General features: G+C 44.4%; 1 protein-coding gene across 4 annotated transcripts in view; it reads right to left on the bottom strand.

Annotated features, from left to right (window-relative positions):
* bach2b (BTB and CNC homology 1, basic leucine zipper transcription factor 2b) overlaps positions 1 to 20,638 on the bottom strand; it is a 101,098-nt gene that overhangs the window by 5,750 nt on the left and 74,710 nt on the right. For all 4 annotated transcript variants that reach the window (XM_053686568.1, XM_017453925.3, XM_053686574.1 and 1 more), the window contains exon 3: positions 4,758 to 6,203. In XM_053686568.1, the coding sequence (XP_053542543.1) occupies positions 4,758 to 6,203 (1,446 nt within the window). The remainder of the gene's footprint in view (positions 1 to 4,757; positions 6,204 to 20,638) is intronic.

Genomic DNA, 20,638 nt, shown 5'->3' with positions numbered 1-20,638 from the left:
ATAAAGGGTCTTAACGCGGCCTAACACGGAAACGGATCCGAGTACAGGCAGTTTTAAATAAATTGTCAGTCAATCGAAACGTCCCACCTTTCAAGTCCTCAATAATCTCTCCCGCGCTCCTTTCTAGCGAAATTTTCACATCATTAAGATCGAAGCATACGCAGCGTTTCGACTTTATATGTTTTGTGGCAATATTTCGGTGTAAAACTTATATTGACTCGTGTTCAGTGGCGATCTGAATGAACCCCCCCCGTTATAAGGGTGGCTGGGTCAAACTGCCCCCCCCCCCCCCCCCCCCCCCCCCCTCGAGTTAACGATAAGACCAAGGTCCCTCCCGGTTGTTTAGTCGTCTTGTCTACGTCATTTTTTTTACCTAGGGAATTGAGAATCCTGGTTTCTGACTACCTAGGTAAATGAGAGTCCTGGTTTTTGACCCCCTAGGTAAATGAGAATCCTGGTTTCTCACCACCTAGGTAACTAGAAACTCTGGGTTTTTGTTTCCTGGGTTGTTGGAAATGCCTGGGTTCTGATTTTATGTGTAAATTAAAACCCCTGGTTTCAATTCTATGGGTAAGTGAAATAGGCCTTTTCTTGAAACCTATGGGTTATCTAGTGTGTAAATACAGTATAAATACTGGAGCTTAGGCTCAGGGTATTGGGATCACTTCTGAGAATTCTCATCGGTGTGGATCTCGTGTGGTGGAATGGAACAATAAAGCTGGACCCTTGCTTCTTCTCACTCACGGCTGGTGTATTTTTTCTATCTCCAACTGGGCTCAGAGGTAGATGTGAGTATTGGCTTCTAAGTTGAGTTTTAAATGTTTTTGGGTAATAGGCTAAATTCGAGCCAACATTTGGCACCCCAGATGTCAGACAAAACCCTGTAATTTTGGCGTAATTCTCGCGAAACGTTCGCAAAGTCCATAAAATGCTGAATTGTGGAGCTACGCCGTAAAATATCTAGCGCCTTGTCTCACGATGACCATCCTGCCCATGAGCCTACACTTTAACAACTTCCTTCCTTCGCTAAACTCCTTGTTTCCAGTGGTGCTATTTTTAAAGCACTGTTTCACCCAGTCTCCCTCAGGATCTCTCTCTCTCTCTCTCTCTATCTCTCTCTCTCTCTCCTGTCATTTGCTATATAAACACACAGAGGCAGTATGAGTGCGTTTTCCTGGTCCTGATAGAAAAGTAGGCTGAGAGACATAGAGAAACAGCGTGAGAGAGAGAGAGAGAGAGAGAGAGAGAACCTCCAGGGAACGTGAGGTGACTTTTTTTTTTTTTTTTTTTTTTTTTAATAAGCCGTACATATCACACTGACTTTCCATTCTTTAAAATTTTTTTTTCTTTTTTTTATTAAAGTTAATTAGATAAGACAGGATTTGTGACAGAGGTAATGTAGTGAGCATGTAGGAGCACGAGGGATGGGAAATGAGAGAGACGGGGAGTGTACGACAGGTCAACGATGATGTGAAAGAATCCAGTCCTCGGAGATTCTGAGATTTAAAGCTGCATGCTCAAAGCCGCAGTGGATTAATCTGCTTGATTATTCACCGCAGCCCTATGATATAACTTTACAGGAACACGGTGCGTGGTGGTGTAAATGTGTATGTGTGTGTGTGTGTGTGTGTGGGGGAAAAAAAAAAAATCTACTATCATACTAATTTCATGATTTTCAATTATAATGATTTATATCCCTGTTGAAACAGCTGATTAATAGAGACTCGGTGTGTGGTGGACACGCCACATGATCTAAACCTGATGATCATAAATAATCATATAAAAGGGTCTTGATATTGAACCAAGACGAGTGTATATTCACTGATATGGTGACGCTTTCTGTAATGAGATGTCGGTTTAACATGCACGGAAGGAGTCTGCGGTGTCGGCGCTTTGTACGAGTAAATGGGGAAAGTCTTCCGGTTTCTTGGTAACGCGACAGAGTTTGTTTTTGTTTTGTTTTATTGACTTCAAGAGAGAGGATCGTGAGGGAATTGTTTATGTGAGTGAACTTGTTCCGCAGCGTTAAATAGGCTATAACTATAAACGGATAAAAAGTATGAAGTGTGGTTCTTAATAAAAAAAAAAAATATATATATATATATATATATATATATATATATATATATATATATATATATATATATATATATAAAACTCTTAGTATTGCAAATTGCTGTGGTATAAGATGTGGTAAAGATGGATGTTCTGTTAATGCTGTGTGTGTGTGTGCGTGTGTGTGTGTGTATGGATAGGTATAAAATTAGGAAGCCTAATAACTGCAGATTACTTGCAGGTTCATGTGTCCTTCTGTGGTGTTCATGCACTCTCGGCGGTCATTACCCCGTGTGTGTGACTCAACCTGACAAAACGAGCTGCCTCATTTCTAACGGGCTCCGGTTGCCGTGGCAACGTGCCAGCTGCCTTCCGCCCAGCCCCCCACGCGTACGATTACACGAGGTCCGATCATGCGAAAGCGCTCTTTCCTTTTCTTCTCCTCAAATCTCTTGCGCGCAAAACCGACCCCGAGCCGTTCAGACTGCGGGAATTCATCCTTATCTTCCGACCGAGCAGGAGTCATGCGTCTCGAGTTTTAGCTCGTTAATCAATCGGCGGTTTGATCAAATCCGTTTTTAGTTCTGAGCTGAACGGCCTATTGTTCAGCGGAGGCACAGTTCATAAGACGATGACAGAAACGATGTGAGCTGATTTAAAAAATAAATAAATAAATAAATAAATACGCTAGAAACTATATGACTTAAATTGTGTGTCTGTGTGTTAGATCTCTCAGCACGCGTGAGCTACTGTGTGCCTGGTCAGGTGGATTACTGCAAAATGAGAGGATTGGTTCGTCATCCATCTGTGTCAGCAAAGCGAGTGAGAAAGAAAGGGGGGGGGGGAGAGAGAGAGAGAGAGAGAGAGAGACAAAAATAGAGAGGAAGAGAGAAAGATAGAAAGACGAGAGACACGGGGAGAGAAGAGAAAGCTGCTGCTGCCGTCCTCACTAATACTAACAAGCACCAATGTTGTAATTTATAGTGAGTCAGCTGTGTGATTGGCATTAGTCAGAAAAAAAAAAACCCCTGCATGTTTAAAATACTGCATACACATACACATATACACGTTTGTCTTATTATCCTAGTGAGGACCTTCCATATTGGCATATCTGTCTATTAATGTAGATAATTAATGCTATACAACACCAAAAACTACCCATAACCTTTACATCGGGAACCAAAAGGAAACCTTTTGACTTGTTTATTTTAAATTATTATTAATAATAATAATAATAATAAAAAATAAATAAATAAAACCTGGAGTTTTTGAAAAAGCAATTTTCCACATGCAGACCAGCCAAATGTCCCCACAAGACCAAATCTATAAGATATTCCTATCCTTGTGTGGGTCACATGCACGCACAAATCCACACACAATCATTCAATTAAGTGCAATTTACCATAGCGAATCCACCCACTGGAGAGATTGTTGGAGGAAACCTCGAGAACCCGGAGAAAACTCAGACGGACACAAAACTCCACACAGAGAGTACTTGAGCTCGGGATCAAAGTGAGGACCATGAAGCTGTGAGGCAGCGACGCTGGCTGCTGCCGAACGTCGGACAAAATACCTGTGCGCGGGTAGTCTTGAACCGCCGTGTCTGTATAAGACACATAACTATCAAAATATCACTGTGTAATTGTCGATAACATGCAGTATTTAAGGGAGTTTATAGGTTAGCTAGTGTTTGATATTAGTGGCGTTCGTTTAAGGGTTAAGAGAAAAACCTGTGTGCACTTCCACAAACCTTAGACCACCAGCGCGCATATTTCTTGGGTTGTGGGTTGTGATCTTTTTCGGCAGTTGCCTTGTGGAACGCCAACGATTCGCGTATTTTGTCAAATAGCAAGAAAGGCATGTAAAATCATATTTGACAAATCACAAGACCCAGACAGAAGCAACAGCCCTACAAACATCTCCTTAACACGCACACACCCAAACACAGACTCGTGAACACGTAAACAAGCCTATAATCTCCAGATTACTGTTGACTTGGCAGAGATTGGGGAGAGAGTTCTGTTTGGACAAACTGGAAAAGCAGGATCGAAAAAAAGGCCATGCCAGTTTTATGTGGGGGGTTTATGGCTAAGGAGGACATTTATAGACCTATCAGAAACAAGAAGGTTCATAAGCTATGAAAACGACCACAGATCCATCTTGTCTCGTTTTATCTCTATCTGACATCCCCAGGCTCTCAGGATAAAAGATGGAGCGTCGACCAATCGGAGCGCTTATTGGGAAGCCGCCTACTTATTCGCGATGGCGTGTACGTGAGGGAAGCTTTATTCAGCCTACGCTTGACTCCATCACATGACCAGTGCGCGATACTGAGCGAGTTAGCACTAATACACGCCTTTACCTTCACGTGACCTGTCTCACAGACTGCAGATAAATATCTAGGCGCTCACAGCCACATAACAATATCACTGTAAATCAGATCTGAACCAGGGCATTCTACAGACACACTTATCATTATTTAGTTCATTGCCACATCATAAATTACTGCACAGGACTTTGGTAAATCATCTGTTCAGCAGGAGGCAAACAGAGACTAAGCGCCTGTTGGAACTGATGAACAGAACACTCAGTAAATTGACTTGTGCAAAACCATAATCTAAGCAGTGATGGAACTAGTTTTGCTACTAATGCTGTCTGCTTGACAGATTAAATCAGCCACAGAGAGTAGACAGATCACTTACTTCTGATCCTTGCTCCTGAACATGGCAGGACTCACTGTCTCCTTCAGAGAAGGATCCAGATTCATCGCTTGAGTTGGTTCCGTATGCCTGCTCGCACTTGATTTTTGGCCTTGCTGGGCCGAACAGCGCGTCAGTACCTGTGCCCAGTTCCTGTGGGTCAGTTGGCATGCAACGAGTCATGTTGGAGCAGGGTGACGAGGAGAACTCGAACTGGGGCAGGCTGCAGGGAGAGCCACCACTGCCATCCTCAGCATAGGAATACGACGAGCAGGAGCTGGAGGTGCGGGTGCGTGTCTCGGAGGGCGGTGAGCGTGGGCACACCTTTATGGGCACAGGGCAGCTGGTGTTGGGCCTTTGGCGGCACATGAGCATCGGCACGTCACCGGAAGCAGCACCGGAGGTAAAGTTCTGCGAACTAGGCAGCGACTGGCTGCCTCCAAAACACAGTCCTTTGGGCAGGTGGTTGGCCAACTCCTTGTCATGGGAGTTGTTGCCTGGGTAGGAATGGGCAGGTGTGGGCAGCTGCTCACAGGCTCCTGACGAAAAGATGACGCTGCGCCGGTCTAACTCCGTATCCTGCTTACATACACCATCACAGGACGCCGGCCTCAGAGACAGTCCCGTGGAGAAGCTGTCAGCATCTTTGGGGAAGGCCACAGGCACCTGCGAAGGCCTGTAGTCATTTTTGTGCTCTCCCTGAGTGCTTGCTTTGACCTGGGCACAGGCCAGTCTGCTGGAATTAAGCTGCTGGGAAGTGTTGGCCAATTCAGAGATGCCGTGCTTGAAGAGACCATGCAGTCCATTGCCATCCAACTCCATGTCGACCGTGCCATTGTCCTTGTCCCTGCCATCATCCTCGTCGCCTGACAGACCCAGTGTGATGGGCTCGTCCTCGCCCTCCTGCGGCTCCTGTTTGATGTGAGTCACGGCTGGCCCGCTGAGCAATGTGCTTGGGAAACCTGAGGTACTACTGGTATGTGAGGAGCTCTCATTGCGGTTGTGCTTATCCCACTTCCTGTACTTGGGGTAACGTGGCAGATCCGAGGGGACCTGCTGTTCTGAGTCCACTTGGCCATCTGGGAAGTCAGCGTTGACTGCCAGCCGCTCATGATCTGGCCGCCGCAGAGCAGTGAGGGCATCTGGATGGCGGCGAGAGCGTGGAGAAGCGGCCCAAGTCTCTGGTGCATTCGCTGTCATGGCCGATGCCTCAGCTTGCATGCTCTCATCTTCTGAATGGTTGCTCTCTGGTGCCACCTTTTGGCTGAGCAGGGCCCCGTCTTCCTCACTCCGCAGCTGTGCCTCCAGGAAACGGAAGCAGGAGTCCTCTAGGTTGTGCATGCGCAGGAAGTCGGCACAGCGTATCACTTCCTGGATGTTTTCCCGGCTGAGCAGCAACTTGGCTGTGTAGGCGAACTGCAACAATGGAGCGAAGCCCCTGGCAGTGACCTGCACACACACACACACACACACATACACACACACACAAAACACAGTGGAAAATGTTAATGATACTATCAGCAATGCCATTGTTCTAGGCACTTGGAGTGTGCAGAGGCAAACTGACAGCTCTAATGACCATAAACCAAAAAAGTAATCTTAGATTTGGTCAGCAGTGAATGTTCTACAGTATAAAATGGCCAAAAATAGTAGCAGCAGACCAGCAGGTAACAATCAACCAAATTCCACCCCTTGTCCCAGACTGACTATTTTTTGTCCTGAGCTGGCCTTTTTCGTCTTCTGACTGGCTGAACAGATGGTGCCTCCTGCCTAGCCTTGGTGGTATGACAGTGCAAGGAGCACAGGACCATATGGGACTGTCTGGGTACTGTCAGCCCAAATGCATGGGGCGGGAGAGATGGATGAAGAGAGGGAAGGACAGAGATTGAAGCCTGCCCTTCGAACCTAGTGCTGGCCATTAAGGAAATGTCTGAGACTGCAAACACTCGCAGCCTTACACTACATTGTACATGTCTACGTATAGACCCAATGAGAAGCTGTTGCCCCTCTCGAAGGTACATCATTGATGCTCATAATTGAATTATCGATCATGTCTCGTGTGACACCATAACCTTGGGAAACAATATATAGTAAAAGCATAAAAACGTGCGCAATTTATATGATAATAAAATTGACATTGGCTCTGCCTGTCTGAGTTATGAGTCATGTTTTGGCCCAGCGCTAAGCCTGTGAGCCACACACACACACACACCACTAGGTGTTCTTCTCTACTCTGTGGAGTATTGCAATGACTCAACTTTGATCTGGGCCAGTATTGTTTCCATGCACAAAGCAGTCTCTTTTTTCTGCCGGGGTGACATAAAATCTGGCGACGTGACTTATCTCAGTACAGACTCTCAAGAGCACTGGAGAAACACTTTGTTCTGAATAGCGCTGGAGAAAGCCGTCTTCAACTCACTGTTTAGATCTATTGTTTACACAAAGAGCCGTGCAAGGGAAGGCTCCCTGAATTGCGCGCATACTCTGGCTGGTTGTCCTCAAGAGCCTGAATTTGGAATGATTAAGCACCATAAACGGCACCGTTTGTCGTGTGTGAATTTTTTCCATGTGGAAAAACAAATGCAAATGTGGATGGAGTACAAAGCCAGATGCAGGCTGAAGGGAATGCCTGAACCTGGTGAATCATTTGCAGAGATATGTGTCTAAACAACACTTACGCCAGGAGAGGACACATACCCATATACACACACAAATTTGCAACAATGACCAGCTGGATAAACTACTTAAAATGTACTTAGCCTAGCAAAAAAAAAAAACCCTATCCTTCAAAGACACATAGCTATGTACACAGCAAATCTTTCGGATGAGACGTTAAACTGAGGACTCTCTGTGGTCATTAAAAATCCCAGGACACTTATCGTAAAAGAGTAGGGGTATACCCCTTAGGCTCTTATCTAATAATAGACCCCCTAATAATCCCCATCCCTGAATTGGGAACATCACTCTCCTCTCCTCTCCACAGTATGTGGTGGGCGTTCTGGCACGCTATGGCTGCCGTCGCATCATCCAGGTGGATGCGACACACCGGTGGTGGTTGATCGAGATCCCCCCTCCCCCTCCCATACTATATAAAGCACTCTGAGTGTCAACAAATAGTAACGGAAACGCGAGCTACCTGATATTTTCGTATTACCGTGCCCCAAATTAACCCCTTAAATCCAGACGTACCAAAAATTCCTCCCTCTCGTAACTGCGTGCCTTTCCTATTAATTTGGCTTTAGTTACAAACTAATAGTTGTTACAACATAATGCGATTTAAGGGCAATTAATGATTAATAACTCACAAGTTTTGGTCCTTTTCAAAAAAACTGACATGGTCCCAATTATGAAACGTTTTCCTATACCCCCTTACAAGAAATAGCACCAATGCACTGACTTAGACTCAGAAAGTGAAAATTGTCAACACACCTCATGTTCTGTTGCGTTCACAAGTTTGAGATCTCATCGGGGCACCTGTATAGCGGACGCTATATAAAAAACGGGCTGTTATTTGACGAGGAAAGTGGTATAACATGGTGCGAAGACAAAGTTTTCCTGTAAGGAGATGTTTGTGTAATATTTACGGAAGGAGTCTCCAGGGCCAGTGCTTCGTAAATGGTTAGAAGTCCTTCCTGTCTTCCCGCCAGATTAACTTCAAGGAAGTTTTACAGCCGCTATAATGTAAGCGATAATAGATAATAGTAACTCGTTTCAAATGCCCTCGAGTGTTTAATCCCTTACTTAACTGCCTACAAGTAGCTTGTATCAACACGAACGCCAGCAATATACAGTAGTAAACAAATCTTGATTCTGAACCTCTCCATGCGCGCGACGATATCTGATGAGGACAGACTTCTGCAAATCTGTGATGCGATGCTGGATACCGACAAAGGAGCGCAAGTAATATATGTCTGAGGGAGAGAAACAGAGTAGGTTGGGATGATGTCATTATGGAAGGACTTTAATAGTACATTCAGTCCTGTTTGTAAATGCACTGCTGAAAGTAGAGATCACAGCACGGCAGCGTGCCGGAGGATTTTTCCGATGTACATGACAATTTTGAGGCTTAAACACATAGCACGGGCAATAAAGAGCAGAGAGACGGGCAGGGCTGTCTGGCTTCCAGGAGGTAACTGTAGGAGCTGGCAAAGAGAGAGAGAGAGAAAGAGAGAGAGAGAGAGAGAGAGAGAGAGAGAGAGAGAGAGATGCAGGCAGGGAGAAAGCAGCAGCAGTGATCAGTCATTGTTAAGAGGAAGCTGCTGACTCGTAATCTCTGGTGGGGGGATGGAAGTGTGTGTGTGTGTGTGTGTCTGCGTACATGCATGAGCATGTGGGTGGAAAGGGGGCAGGGAAGAGCCTCTGACTGGACACACATGATCGTGCTAGCAGTGCGACGGCGCTAGAAAAAGAAAGGATTAAAAAGACGAAGAGGGAAATCAGGACGGATCCTAAAGTGTTATGTCTCTCTTTCTCTATCTTTCATTTTTATCCTATCTCGCTCTCGGTGAGCAAAAGTGCTGAGCGCACGCTGGATCTGCTTTCAGCTGACATCAGCAGCTGCAGCCCACAGCAGCACATCACTATGGAGCCTGCACCATCTGTGTCACGCACACACACACACACACATTTCTCCTTTCCTATCCAGACACACCAACTGAGAGAGATGGGGAATGAAGGCAGAGTAGTGGATCGAGAGATAGCGAGAGGGATAAAAGCGTGACGATAGAGAGACACAAAGGCCACTACGGTAGAGAGAAAATGAGGAAATGAAAGATGATCACTGAAGGAACGTGTGGAAATTAAGGAAGTGAGGCTCATTAATAGAACGACTTTGACATATGAAGCGGCGGTCTCTTAACAGCGAATACTATACGTACACAAAGACCCCCATATATCAGCGTGACAGATCTGGGTCATTTATTCTAATCTAGACCTGCTCTCTCTCTCGCTCTCTCTCTCTCTCTCTCTCTCTCTCTTTGTCCTTTTGTCTAAGTGGTCATATCATAGTAGGAAATAATATAAAGAGACCTCACTCAGCCTGACAAAACAAGCAGAAACCCCGCCAATATAACCCCCTTCCGTAAGCAGGTCATGGACTGCAGTCGACCCCCAAGTCTCTCTCACACTCACACACACACACACACACACACAGAGTCACAATCATCTCACCCGATACCCGAGCACTCTACATACTTTTACGCTTGCACTCTTCCATTCTCCTACATCACCCTTTTGGCCCTCTGTAGCAGAGATGTCTAATTGATGCAAATGCGCTCGGGAGAATTCCTGCATGTCATGAATGCTAACGAGTCAAAAGCATGCATGACAACGATGCTGAGTGTACACACACACACACACACACACACACACACACACACACAGAGCAGCACCGGGAGATAGTAGAGACATGAAATCTGCTGACTAACATGACTAGACCTCAAATCTAGACACGATAAAGCGTGTCTCATGTACTATTTTTGGAATCTTCCAAAATTAGTGCATTCGGCGCAGGATTACTGCGAGTTCGCGCACGTTTTCCGATCCCAAAACGACACAACTGTCCAACACTCAATAGGTCAATAGGTGTACTTGTAGTATGCTAAATAATAAAACAGAGCTAAATAGGGCTAGGAAATTCGCACGGTAAGACCGATCAGTATACGAAGTACAGTGCACGAGCAAGAAACAAGACTTTAGAATCTTTAAAAATCAACTCAACGTCGTACTTTGAGTCTCAGAACGAGTTTGCATCAGTCCAGCCGACGGCCGTCAGGATTTCACGGTTTGCGCGCTCGCAGAAACGGACGTAAAATCGACGGGGACGAGGGGAATTTTTCAAAACGGGCGCGGATTTTCCGCAGATTCGGGCCGGGGCGCGTCATGTGACGTCATCGCGACGCACATCCAGCCCAAGCACTCTTCGCTACACGTGTCGAGCATGAGTACAGCTAAAAGCTCTCATTTACCGACAAACATCACTGTGAAGGACCCTGCGAAACTCTTTTGTGTGATTGCAATTTCGCCAATTCACGTAGTTTCCCTGCAAAAAAAACAAACCAAAAACAAAAAGCACAAAAAAAAAAACGGAGAAATTTGGCAAAGTTTGAAAAAAAAGACGCAGCAAAATCAAGCATTTTTGCCCGCGACAATCACGAAAAAACTCTGATCGGATCTGCGGTATAGCTGCCAATCATCTTTTTGTTTATGTGGAATGTGAAATGGTCGTTTTTATTCTAAAGTTATTACCCAGAAGCCTATTTTTTTTAGCACATTACCTAATCGCAGCGTTTTCATTTGTAGCGACCGACTGTAACTAATCAATAGTACAAATTTCACGAACGTCAAATACAGTATATACTTTATTTTTGTGTGTTTTTTTTAAAAAAGTGGTCAGTACTAACCCATGCAAGTATTGTAAACACCATTTTCCCCTTATTGAATAATGAATTGCTTTACATACTGTTTTATTAATAAATTATTCCATTAGATAACCGCTTTTACCCCCCCCCCCCCCTTTTTTTTCTTTTCTTTTTTTAAAAAAAACTTATAACAATTCATACTAAATTTAGAGTAGGGGCACAGGTAGCGTTTGTCACGTATCGGGAAACTCTGGACTCCACTTCCCATCAGCCACTGCACTGCACTAGTTGTCACATGACCACCTGCACCTGATTCACGTTTTGGTTAATGAGCACTCATGGGTATAAATAGTCCTTGTCTGCACCTTTAGTTTGTCCTTCGTTGTCTTAGACTCCTGTTGTTCATGTCTCGATGTTTGTTTCTTGCCACAGTGTGTTTAGTCAAGTTTTCATAGTGTATTTGTTCCTTGGTACGTTTCTTTAAATAAATGTCCTTATCTGCATCTGCGTCTGCGTCTGCGTCTGCTTCTGGCTCAACCATCCGAATTGTGACAGCGTTGTTTATTTATTTAATTATTATTATTATTTTTTTAGCATTTTACTCATCAAACTGTCAAACATATCAATCGGGATCAATTCACAGTCTATTAATACGCAAATGTCCAAATCCGACACACGACCTTTCCTCATCATTTACATACTGGAAGCTGATAGGCTTATAGTTTATGACACAATAAAACCCGTTCGCATTTTCCCCCCGATGAGATTATAAGCTTAGAACGACGAACGAACCCCTATCACGAGGTCCGCACACTCGTTAAGATGAATTCTAATGATAAATATATAGATATAGATATAATACATATCACAAATGTAATGGTGCTTTTTAGTTCTCTATGTAAGGCCTTTATATTTAGGATCAAAATAGCCCCAGTAAGGCCAGTGTGTATTACAACACCGAAACAAGTTAGATTCGATGGTTTATTATATTTCCGATGTACTCACTCTCTACCCCCAGGCATGCCTTTCATCCTATTATGCACAGATATAGTGAATAATAAGTTCCCAACAGTAGAGCAGACCGAATATGAATTGCAAAACTTCCACGGTGTGTATACTGCGGCGACTTTTTTCAAAATTCATATCATCTGATGGTCTTTTCATTATCGTCATAATATCTCTGTGAAACGGCATGACTGTCAAGGTATGCAGACAAAATTACTTACACAAAACGACTCACTCACAATCTAGCGGTTCCGAACCTGTATGCTGTTTGCGGTGAGACACAAAAGGAGAATTCTGAAGCATGTTTAAACGGCTCTACTCTAAAAGCAGCCGTACGACACAAAGCTCTCGCATGGACGCTCGGAGGATTTTACGGGGTCTTTATAGCGCATCTTTAACGCTCGTGATCACGATCTTCTGCCATTTTATGGAATAGAGCTGTAATAAGAGTGGGAAAAGAGTGTGTGTTGGGGGATCTTCTGTTATGTGATGAAAAGTAACAGTATTCGGGTTAGGGTTAGAAGTAGATTTGCAAATAGATAATATATTTTTATTTGAATAAATGACTTTGTCCTAACCACAACCTGAGAACACACTCGAGTCAAATCCACACGTCTTACCCTGCTCGAGTTTAAGTCGGAGGATGCGAACTCTCCCAGTTTTAGTTTTATGAATCGTTTTCTCAGATAAGGAAATTTACTGAAAGGTTGCCAGGTAACCACGTTTATTACACGCATTCACAATAGGCACCCATTCCCTATCCATCTTTGGTCTGTCATACTGAAAACGGCTCCGTTAACGTGTCTTGTCTCGTCACGTCGACAGTACCGCGTTACATTACATGGATCACGGCAATGACTGCATCCCCGGACAGAACGTTTCTGTCGTAAAATAGTTGCCTAATATGACACTTTAGCTACTTGGCTTACGTCTTACCTCACGCTCTTTCACTGTTAAAAGCGGGAGCGTCGCACGGGTTCCGCCCTCTTTGATTTGATTGGCCGTCTCAAACATTTTGACATCGACGGGCGTTTGCTAGACCACCGAGGCAGACTAAATCTATTTATTTATTTATTTGTACTTTTTGGCATCCCATCGACGTATGTAGCGGTGCATAATTAAGTGCAGCGTCAAAAATATCAAGTACTGGTGGGGGGGGGCGGTGGACAATTTGGCCATATCTGATTATCGGGGTAGGGGGTGGGGGGTGTCCCCCTCAATGTCTATGGTGGTTACGTCCCTGCACTGGGGGTAGCTTTCTTAATCTGCTCAAAAGCTGCAACAAAAGACAATAATACCACATGATGAAACTGGTTCAGGAATGCGATTTCCCTTTTAATGAAGTGTTTACAGCACAATCCACACACGGTATTAAACTGCTCCGGTGGTGGGGTCAGACTTAGCTCTCTTTGTGGATTAAATCAAAGCGTAATAAATAATCCCAACAGACTGTAGATTTACCACAGAGATACAGACGGGGAGAGGTCGTGACCTCGGCGTCTCCGAGACGAGGACTTCCTCTGTGTCTCTGGAGACTTCACAAGGGGTCGCACTCTCTGAAACACACTATTGCTGGTTTTGCTCTCAGCAGAAAAACACGTTCTTCCTGTCTCGCAGCTTGTGTGTGTGTGTGTGTGTGTGTGTGTGTGTGACGCCTCCATCATCGTTTCTCCCTCTTCTTTATTTTAGTCCTTCTTTCTCGCGTCACTCTGTACATAAACACTGCAGCTTTTTCAAACACCTGCACCTTCTTATGTTTTATTACTGTTTGTTCGCTTTCAGTGCCGCAGACAAAACAAAACGGTGACGTTTTAAACAAGCGCCTCATCAAAGACTTATGCCGTTGAATCGAAGGATCGAGAGTCTAAATACGTTATGATTTATGAAAGCGCAGGTGCGAGGGCAGCGTGAAACTCTTGTCGCATTCAGTGCTAGTATTAATTACCGGATGCACATTAAAGTGTTTCATTGAAGTGATCAAGATGTCCGCCTCCTACGATTAGCTCTAGTTTGTGTCCGTTAAAAAAAAACAAAAAAAAAACACGATTTCTCAACTTACTCATCGATGTTAAATCGATAATAAACGGCAAATATTTAACATAGAAAGTGAGGGGAAAAATCCCCAGTAAATGTATTAATTAAAATTAATTTTAGTGCATGATTCTTTCACATCAGTTACCTGCAGTGAGTTATTACAAAAGGTTTACAAATTTTATACAACAGCATCACGTTATATACAAAAATATCTCAGAAAAGTGTATTAGGACGTGATTTAACGTGATATCAATATTATATTATCAGACCTGACAGCCTGAATGTCCCTGTTACAGATTGTCCTTTTCACTCATAACGACGTGTGTGCTTCAATCTTTAGGATTACAGCTCTTGACCCACTAAGCAACCTGTTTATGTGTGTATGTGACTCTCTGTGTGTGTGTGTGTGTGTGTGTGTGTGTGTGTGTGTGACAACCATTAATACCTGCCTAACATTTACCTTTTCAACACTCCTTAAATCCTCAGCCCTTACAACGTCTTTGACAAATAAGGCCTGGGTGTCAGACGGACTGGAGGAAAGGATTAGTCTTTATTTGGTTTGACCGAGTCGTGGCCTCGGATTCCTCCGAAAACCCCACGCTCATTGCTCGTCATCAACAGCGGTGCTAATCACGTCCATACCTCAGCTAATGAGTAATGAAAGGTGCTTCAGGGCGAGGCCGACAAGTCAGCGACTTTCAACGTTTCATGCCTAGCACATAAATCCTCTGGCAGCTCAGCTGTCTGTTTTACAGAACAAAAGACTGTGAGTTTACAGCCAAAGGCAACAACAAGGACAGTTCCTGACTAGTTAGTGATTCAATTGTTTGATTCAGTTTACTGATTTATTTGAACCTTTTCAAAGAATCAAACATTTGATTCAATCTCTTTAAAAAAAAAAAAAATGAAAGAAAGAAGGAAAGAAAGAAAGAAAGAAAGAACGAACGTGTGTGAGATGTGAATACGTGTACGTTTTTAGTTTCGTCATAGCCTCTATGACCTTAATAAACCAACTCTCCGCGTAGCCTAACGTCGGAGTCGTTTATGGGATCGACTCTTTTATCGATTCACTCTTCCGACTCAGTGACTGAGTCATGTGTATGTATGTAGTCGGGGCTGAAGGATTGTAATGAGTTAAAAATAGTTAGATTGTTAGCGAGATGTTTTTAAACCACTAAAACACTAACATTGTGTGGACACCACACAATGTTTGAATCAGATCCACTTGTGAACCAGGTGGTCCGATTCATTAAAAAGAATCGGTACAAAAGAATGATTCGTTCACAAGTTATTTTGCTGCTCAGATACTTCGCCTCACATCTACAATCAGTTTTATATATATATATATATATATATATATATATATATATATATATATATATATATATATATATATATATAAAGAAAGTCTGCCAAACTAAGATGTAGATTAAATCAAAGATGGAGGAGTGAAACGCCACATTATGGTGAGTGAGACCTCATCCTGCCACTTCCCAGAGAAAATTCAGTTTTAGAGCTAATGTAAAAGGTGATGCTGCTTTTTTTTTCTTCTTCTTCCCTCTTCCCGTGCACCTCTGTGTCACTTTACACCCGCGGGAGCTAAAATATGCAAAGTCTAAACACATCTCCGGGTCGCGATAATTACTTCAACATGTTACAAATTGAAAAAATGCGCTTCCCTTCGCTCGTCTGTACGTACAATTACTAGCACGTAGTGAAACGTAACGCTTTGAAAGTTGCAGACCTCTGTGTGTTTGCGTGTGTTTCAACAGTCACAGTCATCGATCCACCATTACTGCTTCGGTACACTATCGTGAACGAGACGACCAGTTCGGACGATTAGCTAAGACTGACGAGCTGGTGATTGAAGTTCTAGCTCCGGCGAACTCCAAACACAGAAAAAATGGAACGGGTATTAATCATCCGAATCCTCTCTAACGCAGGGATCAGCTTTTTTGAAATTTGAAAGCCATGCCCATGACCGAACGACGTGCTGAGAAGGAAAGTGAATCCGCTTCAAGACGGGGCCCGGTGACCTCCTTTCGTTCATTTTCACTCTCGGCAGCGTGTCGTACGACGCCAGAAACCGCACGAGCAAACCGCTTCGAGATACCGAACGGTCTGAGACAAGGGTTTGATGATTTGGACGCGCAGCTCGAACATGCAGACTAAATCACAGGATGGAGAACTCCCTTACTTTTGCTCACTGCGTTGGCCTTGCAGATCCGGCGCAAAATTAAAGGAGATACTAAGCGCGTCTCGGCGGTTGTGTTGTTTGTGTGCACACGCTTTACTCTTTTTATTGTCCTCTATTTAACAGGATTCCAAAAAAAAAAACAACAAAAAAAACAAACACCCACCAAATATGATTTATTTTTTTCATATAAACGTAAAAGTGGGCAAATTTTTCCTTTTGGTTAACGAGGTTAAACTCAGGGTTGGGTGTAGACACCGCATTCTTTTACTACAGTGACACAGAGTTAAAACCCTGTGTCAAAACAATATGGGGTGTGTGTGTGTGTGTGTGTTTTGGGTGATGGAATCCATGTGGCCGTTGGTATGTAGAGTTCCAGTGCTGAATCACTCACACCACCACAAACACACACACACACACACACACACATACCCCAAACACTCAAACACTGCTGAATCATAGTGACACAGCTTAGCCAAGTAGCTTTGACTGCGGCACACCACACACACACACACACACACACACACACACACACACACACACACACACACATTTTCTCTCTTATCTCTTTATCTAAGAGCAAATGCCTGGAATCAATCACAAGCCTCATGAATGCGTAACAGTACACCCTGAAGTGCTTTACTGCTCTTATACTACATCAACCTGCTCATGATTTCAATGTTTTATTTACTAAAGAACAGCATGTCATACTTTTTATCCTTATATTGTTACAATTCATGCTATGGACCGTCTCTGAAACAAACTTAACTTCCTGTTACAGCGGCTAAAAACATACAGACCATTTTTACCCTCTTGCTCTCGGTCCTGGATCTCCTCTCGGAAAACGTCCCCGTATCGATGCAAAGCTACAATTTCCCTGTAACTTCCCATTAACCAACACTTTCTGAGCAAACAAGAGTAAAAACAGTCAAATATTTGAATTACACTGAACAATAAGCCCAAGTTGTGTAGTACAATTATCCAATCTAACTACATCACTATATTCTGTACCATGTTATATGCATATTATATGTAGTATATATCTGCCTCGAATGTTGTATGTCGAACCTCCATAGACCTGGTTGTATAACATCACAGAGAATCCCACAGAAGTCTGCAAAAAAAAAAAAAAAAAAAGAATTCACGCTTCTGTTCAGACTCTAACAAAGAGCTGGTTAATAGCTTCTCTCTCTTTCTTTCTCTCTGTGCTAAACACACTCTGGCTAACACCGATGATGTCACCAGTCCAATGCGGCCCCTTCCGTTCAACAATAAACAAGGTCATCTCGGAGTAGAGAGAGAGAGAGAGAGAGAGAGAGAGAGAGAGAGAGAGAGAGAGAGAGAGAGAGAGCTCAGTAGGTCGCAAGAACACAAGGATGAAGGCAGGATGATGGGGAGGGGTGATTTTGGTCTTTGGTCTTTTGTTTCGCATTACATCTGCAGTAGATATTTTTTCCCCAGCCTTCGGTCGATCTTTCCAACACGTAGGTTGTGGTTTTCTGCGAGTCCGAATACAATACACACATCTCTAAACTTATACATCTTTAATGGAGCACGCGCGAGAGAGAGAGAGAGAGAGAGAGAGAGAGAGAACCCATCCACGTCCACTTCTAGCATAAATTCCCATAACACAAAATTAGGGGTGGTGTAAGGTAATCAAACGATTCAAATCTGTATCTATACTCCAATTTAAACCCAAAGTAGGTGTAACCTAATCCCAATAAAAATTGCGATGGATAATCCATCCATCCATCCATCCATTTTCTGTACCGCTTACCCTACACAGGGAACGCGCAGGAAGCGTGAAGCCTATCCCAGGGAAGTCTGGGCGCAAGGCAGTCCAGAAATGCCAGTCAGCCTACAAAGCATGTCTTTGGACTAGGGAAGAAACCAGAGTACCCAGAGGAACCCTCGAAGCACGGGGAGAACCCCCCGCCGAGGTGCAAGCCAAGCATGCTAAACACTAAACCACCTTGCTAAATACATAATATAATAAAAATAATCATCGCTGTGGTCCATCCATCCATCTTCTATACCGCTTATCATTCTTTAGGGTCACGGGGAACCTGGAGTCTATCCCAGAGAGCATGGGGTACGAGGCGGGGTACACCCTGGACAGGGTGCCAATCCATCGCAGGGCACACTCACATGCACACTCACACACCCATTCATACACTACGGACACTTTAGACACGCCAATCAGCCTACCGTGCATGTGTTCGGACTGGGGGAGGAAACCGGAGTACCCGGAGGAAACCCCCGCAGCACGGGGAGAACATGCAAACTCCGCACACACACACAGGGCAGCGGTGCGAATCGAGGCGAACGTGCTGACCACTAAGCCACCGTGTGCACCCATTGCTGTGGTATGAGAGGAATAAAACACTTGCTGTTGTTGTAAAATAATGAACTTTGGTGTGGTACCGGTAACGCCGCTTCACCACACCACCCAGTCACTGATTATTTTCCCAAAACTGCATATCCAACGTTTTATTCCTTACGTAATACAGAACATACAACCCAATTTTTTTTCTCAGAAGGAGCATACTGAAATACATTTCATCGATTTCAAACTTCCAAACACAGCAGAATGTGGTCTCGCTCGAGCCCTACACGGTCTCTCACGGTCTCTCAGTCTCTCGGCCCTACACGGTCTCTCACGGTCTCTCAGCCCTACACGGTCTCTCAGTCTCTTAGCCCTACACGGTCTCTCACGGTCTCTCAGCCCTACACGGTCTCTCACGGTCTCTCAGTCTCTCAGCCCTACACGGTCTCTCACGGTCTCTCAGTCTCTCGGCCCTACACGGTCTCTCAGTCTCTCAGCCCTACACGGTCTCTCACGGTCTCTCAGTCTCTCAGCCCTACACGGTCACTCACGGTCTCTCAGTCTCTCAGCCCTACACGGTCTCTCACGGTCTCTCAGTCTCTCAGCCCTACACGGTCTCTCACGGTCTCTCAGTCTCTCAGCCCTACACGGTCTCTCACGGTCTCTCAGTCTCTCAGCCCTACACGGTCTCTCACGGTCTCTCAGCCCTACACGGTCTCTCACGGTCTCTCAGTCTCTCAGCCCTACACGGTCTCTCAGGCGGCTCAATGGGTTCAAACTTTCCACGCAGAGGAACCCGAACCTCTGAACATTCAACATTACTCCTCCCCAGCAGTAAAATATTCATCCCCGACACCCACTGAGAACAGAACAGCGTCTGACTGCACTTTTCAACTCGGGCTAGAGTGGGCTAGAGTATCAAAATATCACGTTCTCACACTGTGATGGAGGTGAAAACGAGCTCTCTGAGATTTCCCACCCATCACGTGCCGCTCCCCCCCCCCGTCGTTCGTACTCGCACCTGGGTGTCTGAGAACGGGAAGAATAAATGACGAGCGGCATGAAACGAGAGGGGATACTTCACAGGGATCCGCCTCCCTGAGGTTCCTTCTGCGAGATGGCGAACGTTAGCTCGTGTCCTGATGATTGTTCCAGAAAGGGATGAATCTTACTGAAGATCGTTTCCCCCCCACCTCCTTGTTAGCAGCGCAACGAAAAGCAACGCTGTCTAAGACACGCGTCTTTTGTGTGATAACGACGCATTTTAATGAGCTCTCGGCAGACTCGTGTGACACGGAGACGCCGGTGAAACGTGTTTCCTGGTTTTAGCGTGTAGGCACCGTGCACATTGAGTTTGTGTGAAGGTGCATTTCAAACCACACGCACGTCGCAGCTTACAACAAAGAAAGTGAAAATGATATTATAAATGTACACCGTGATGAACGATGGAGTTACATTAATGCGCTCGTTCAAATACGTTATTGTTTGTATATTATTAAGTCCGCTATATCTATCTATCTATCAGCATTGAATATCGTTGGCTACGTGAGATACCGGAAGCACTTTTACACGTGTGTAAAAGTGTTCGGGGACCGGGACCTTTCGCGTGCCTCACGACCTGCCGGATCGCTACCCCGGTAATGTTCCGTGGCCTTCGGATTTACAAACGAATCCCCGAGAAACACCTGTCACTCACACGTTCCAATATTTTTGTTATTTAACACATCGACATATAAATATCAGGAAATAAGACCCAAATCTCAAACCCAAATGTCTTCAGTCTACAGCAAAAACAAATGAATCGAGATACTGGGACGCTTCTCTGATATTCCACACAGACGTCTCAGATTTGGCGTTGGTTTTTTTTTTCCTTTCTCTGCTTTGTGTTGTTTCCAATGCAAACAAAAGAAATAAACATGAGGACAACGGGGAAATCCATTCTCACACAAATTTACATTAGACGGTA

This window comes from Ictalurus punctatus, chromosome 2 (genome assembly GCF_001660625.3).
Source record: "Ictalurus punctatus breed USDA103 chromosome 2, Coco_2.0, whole genome shotgun sequence".
NCBI classification, from domain to species: Eukaryota; Metazoa; Chordata; class Actinopteri; order Siluriformes; family Ictaluridae; genus Ictalurus; species Ictalurus punctatus.
Note: the sequence above shows the minus strand (reverse complement) of the source record. Positions and strands in the feature narration are given on the sequence as shown.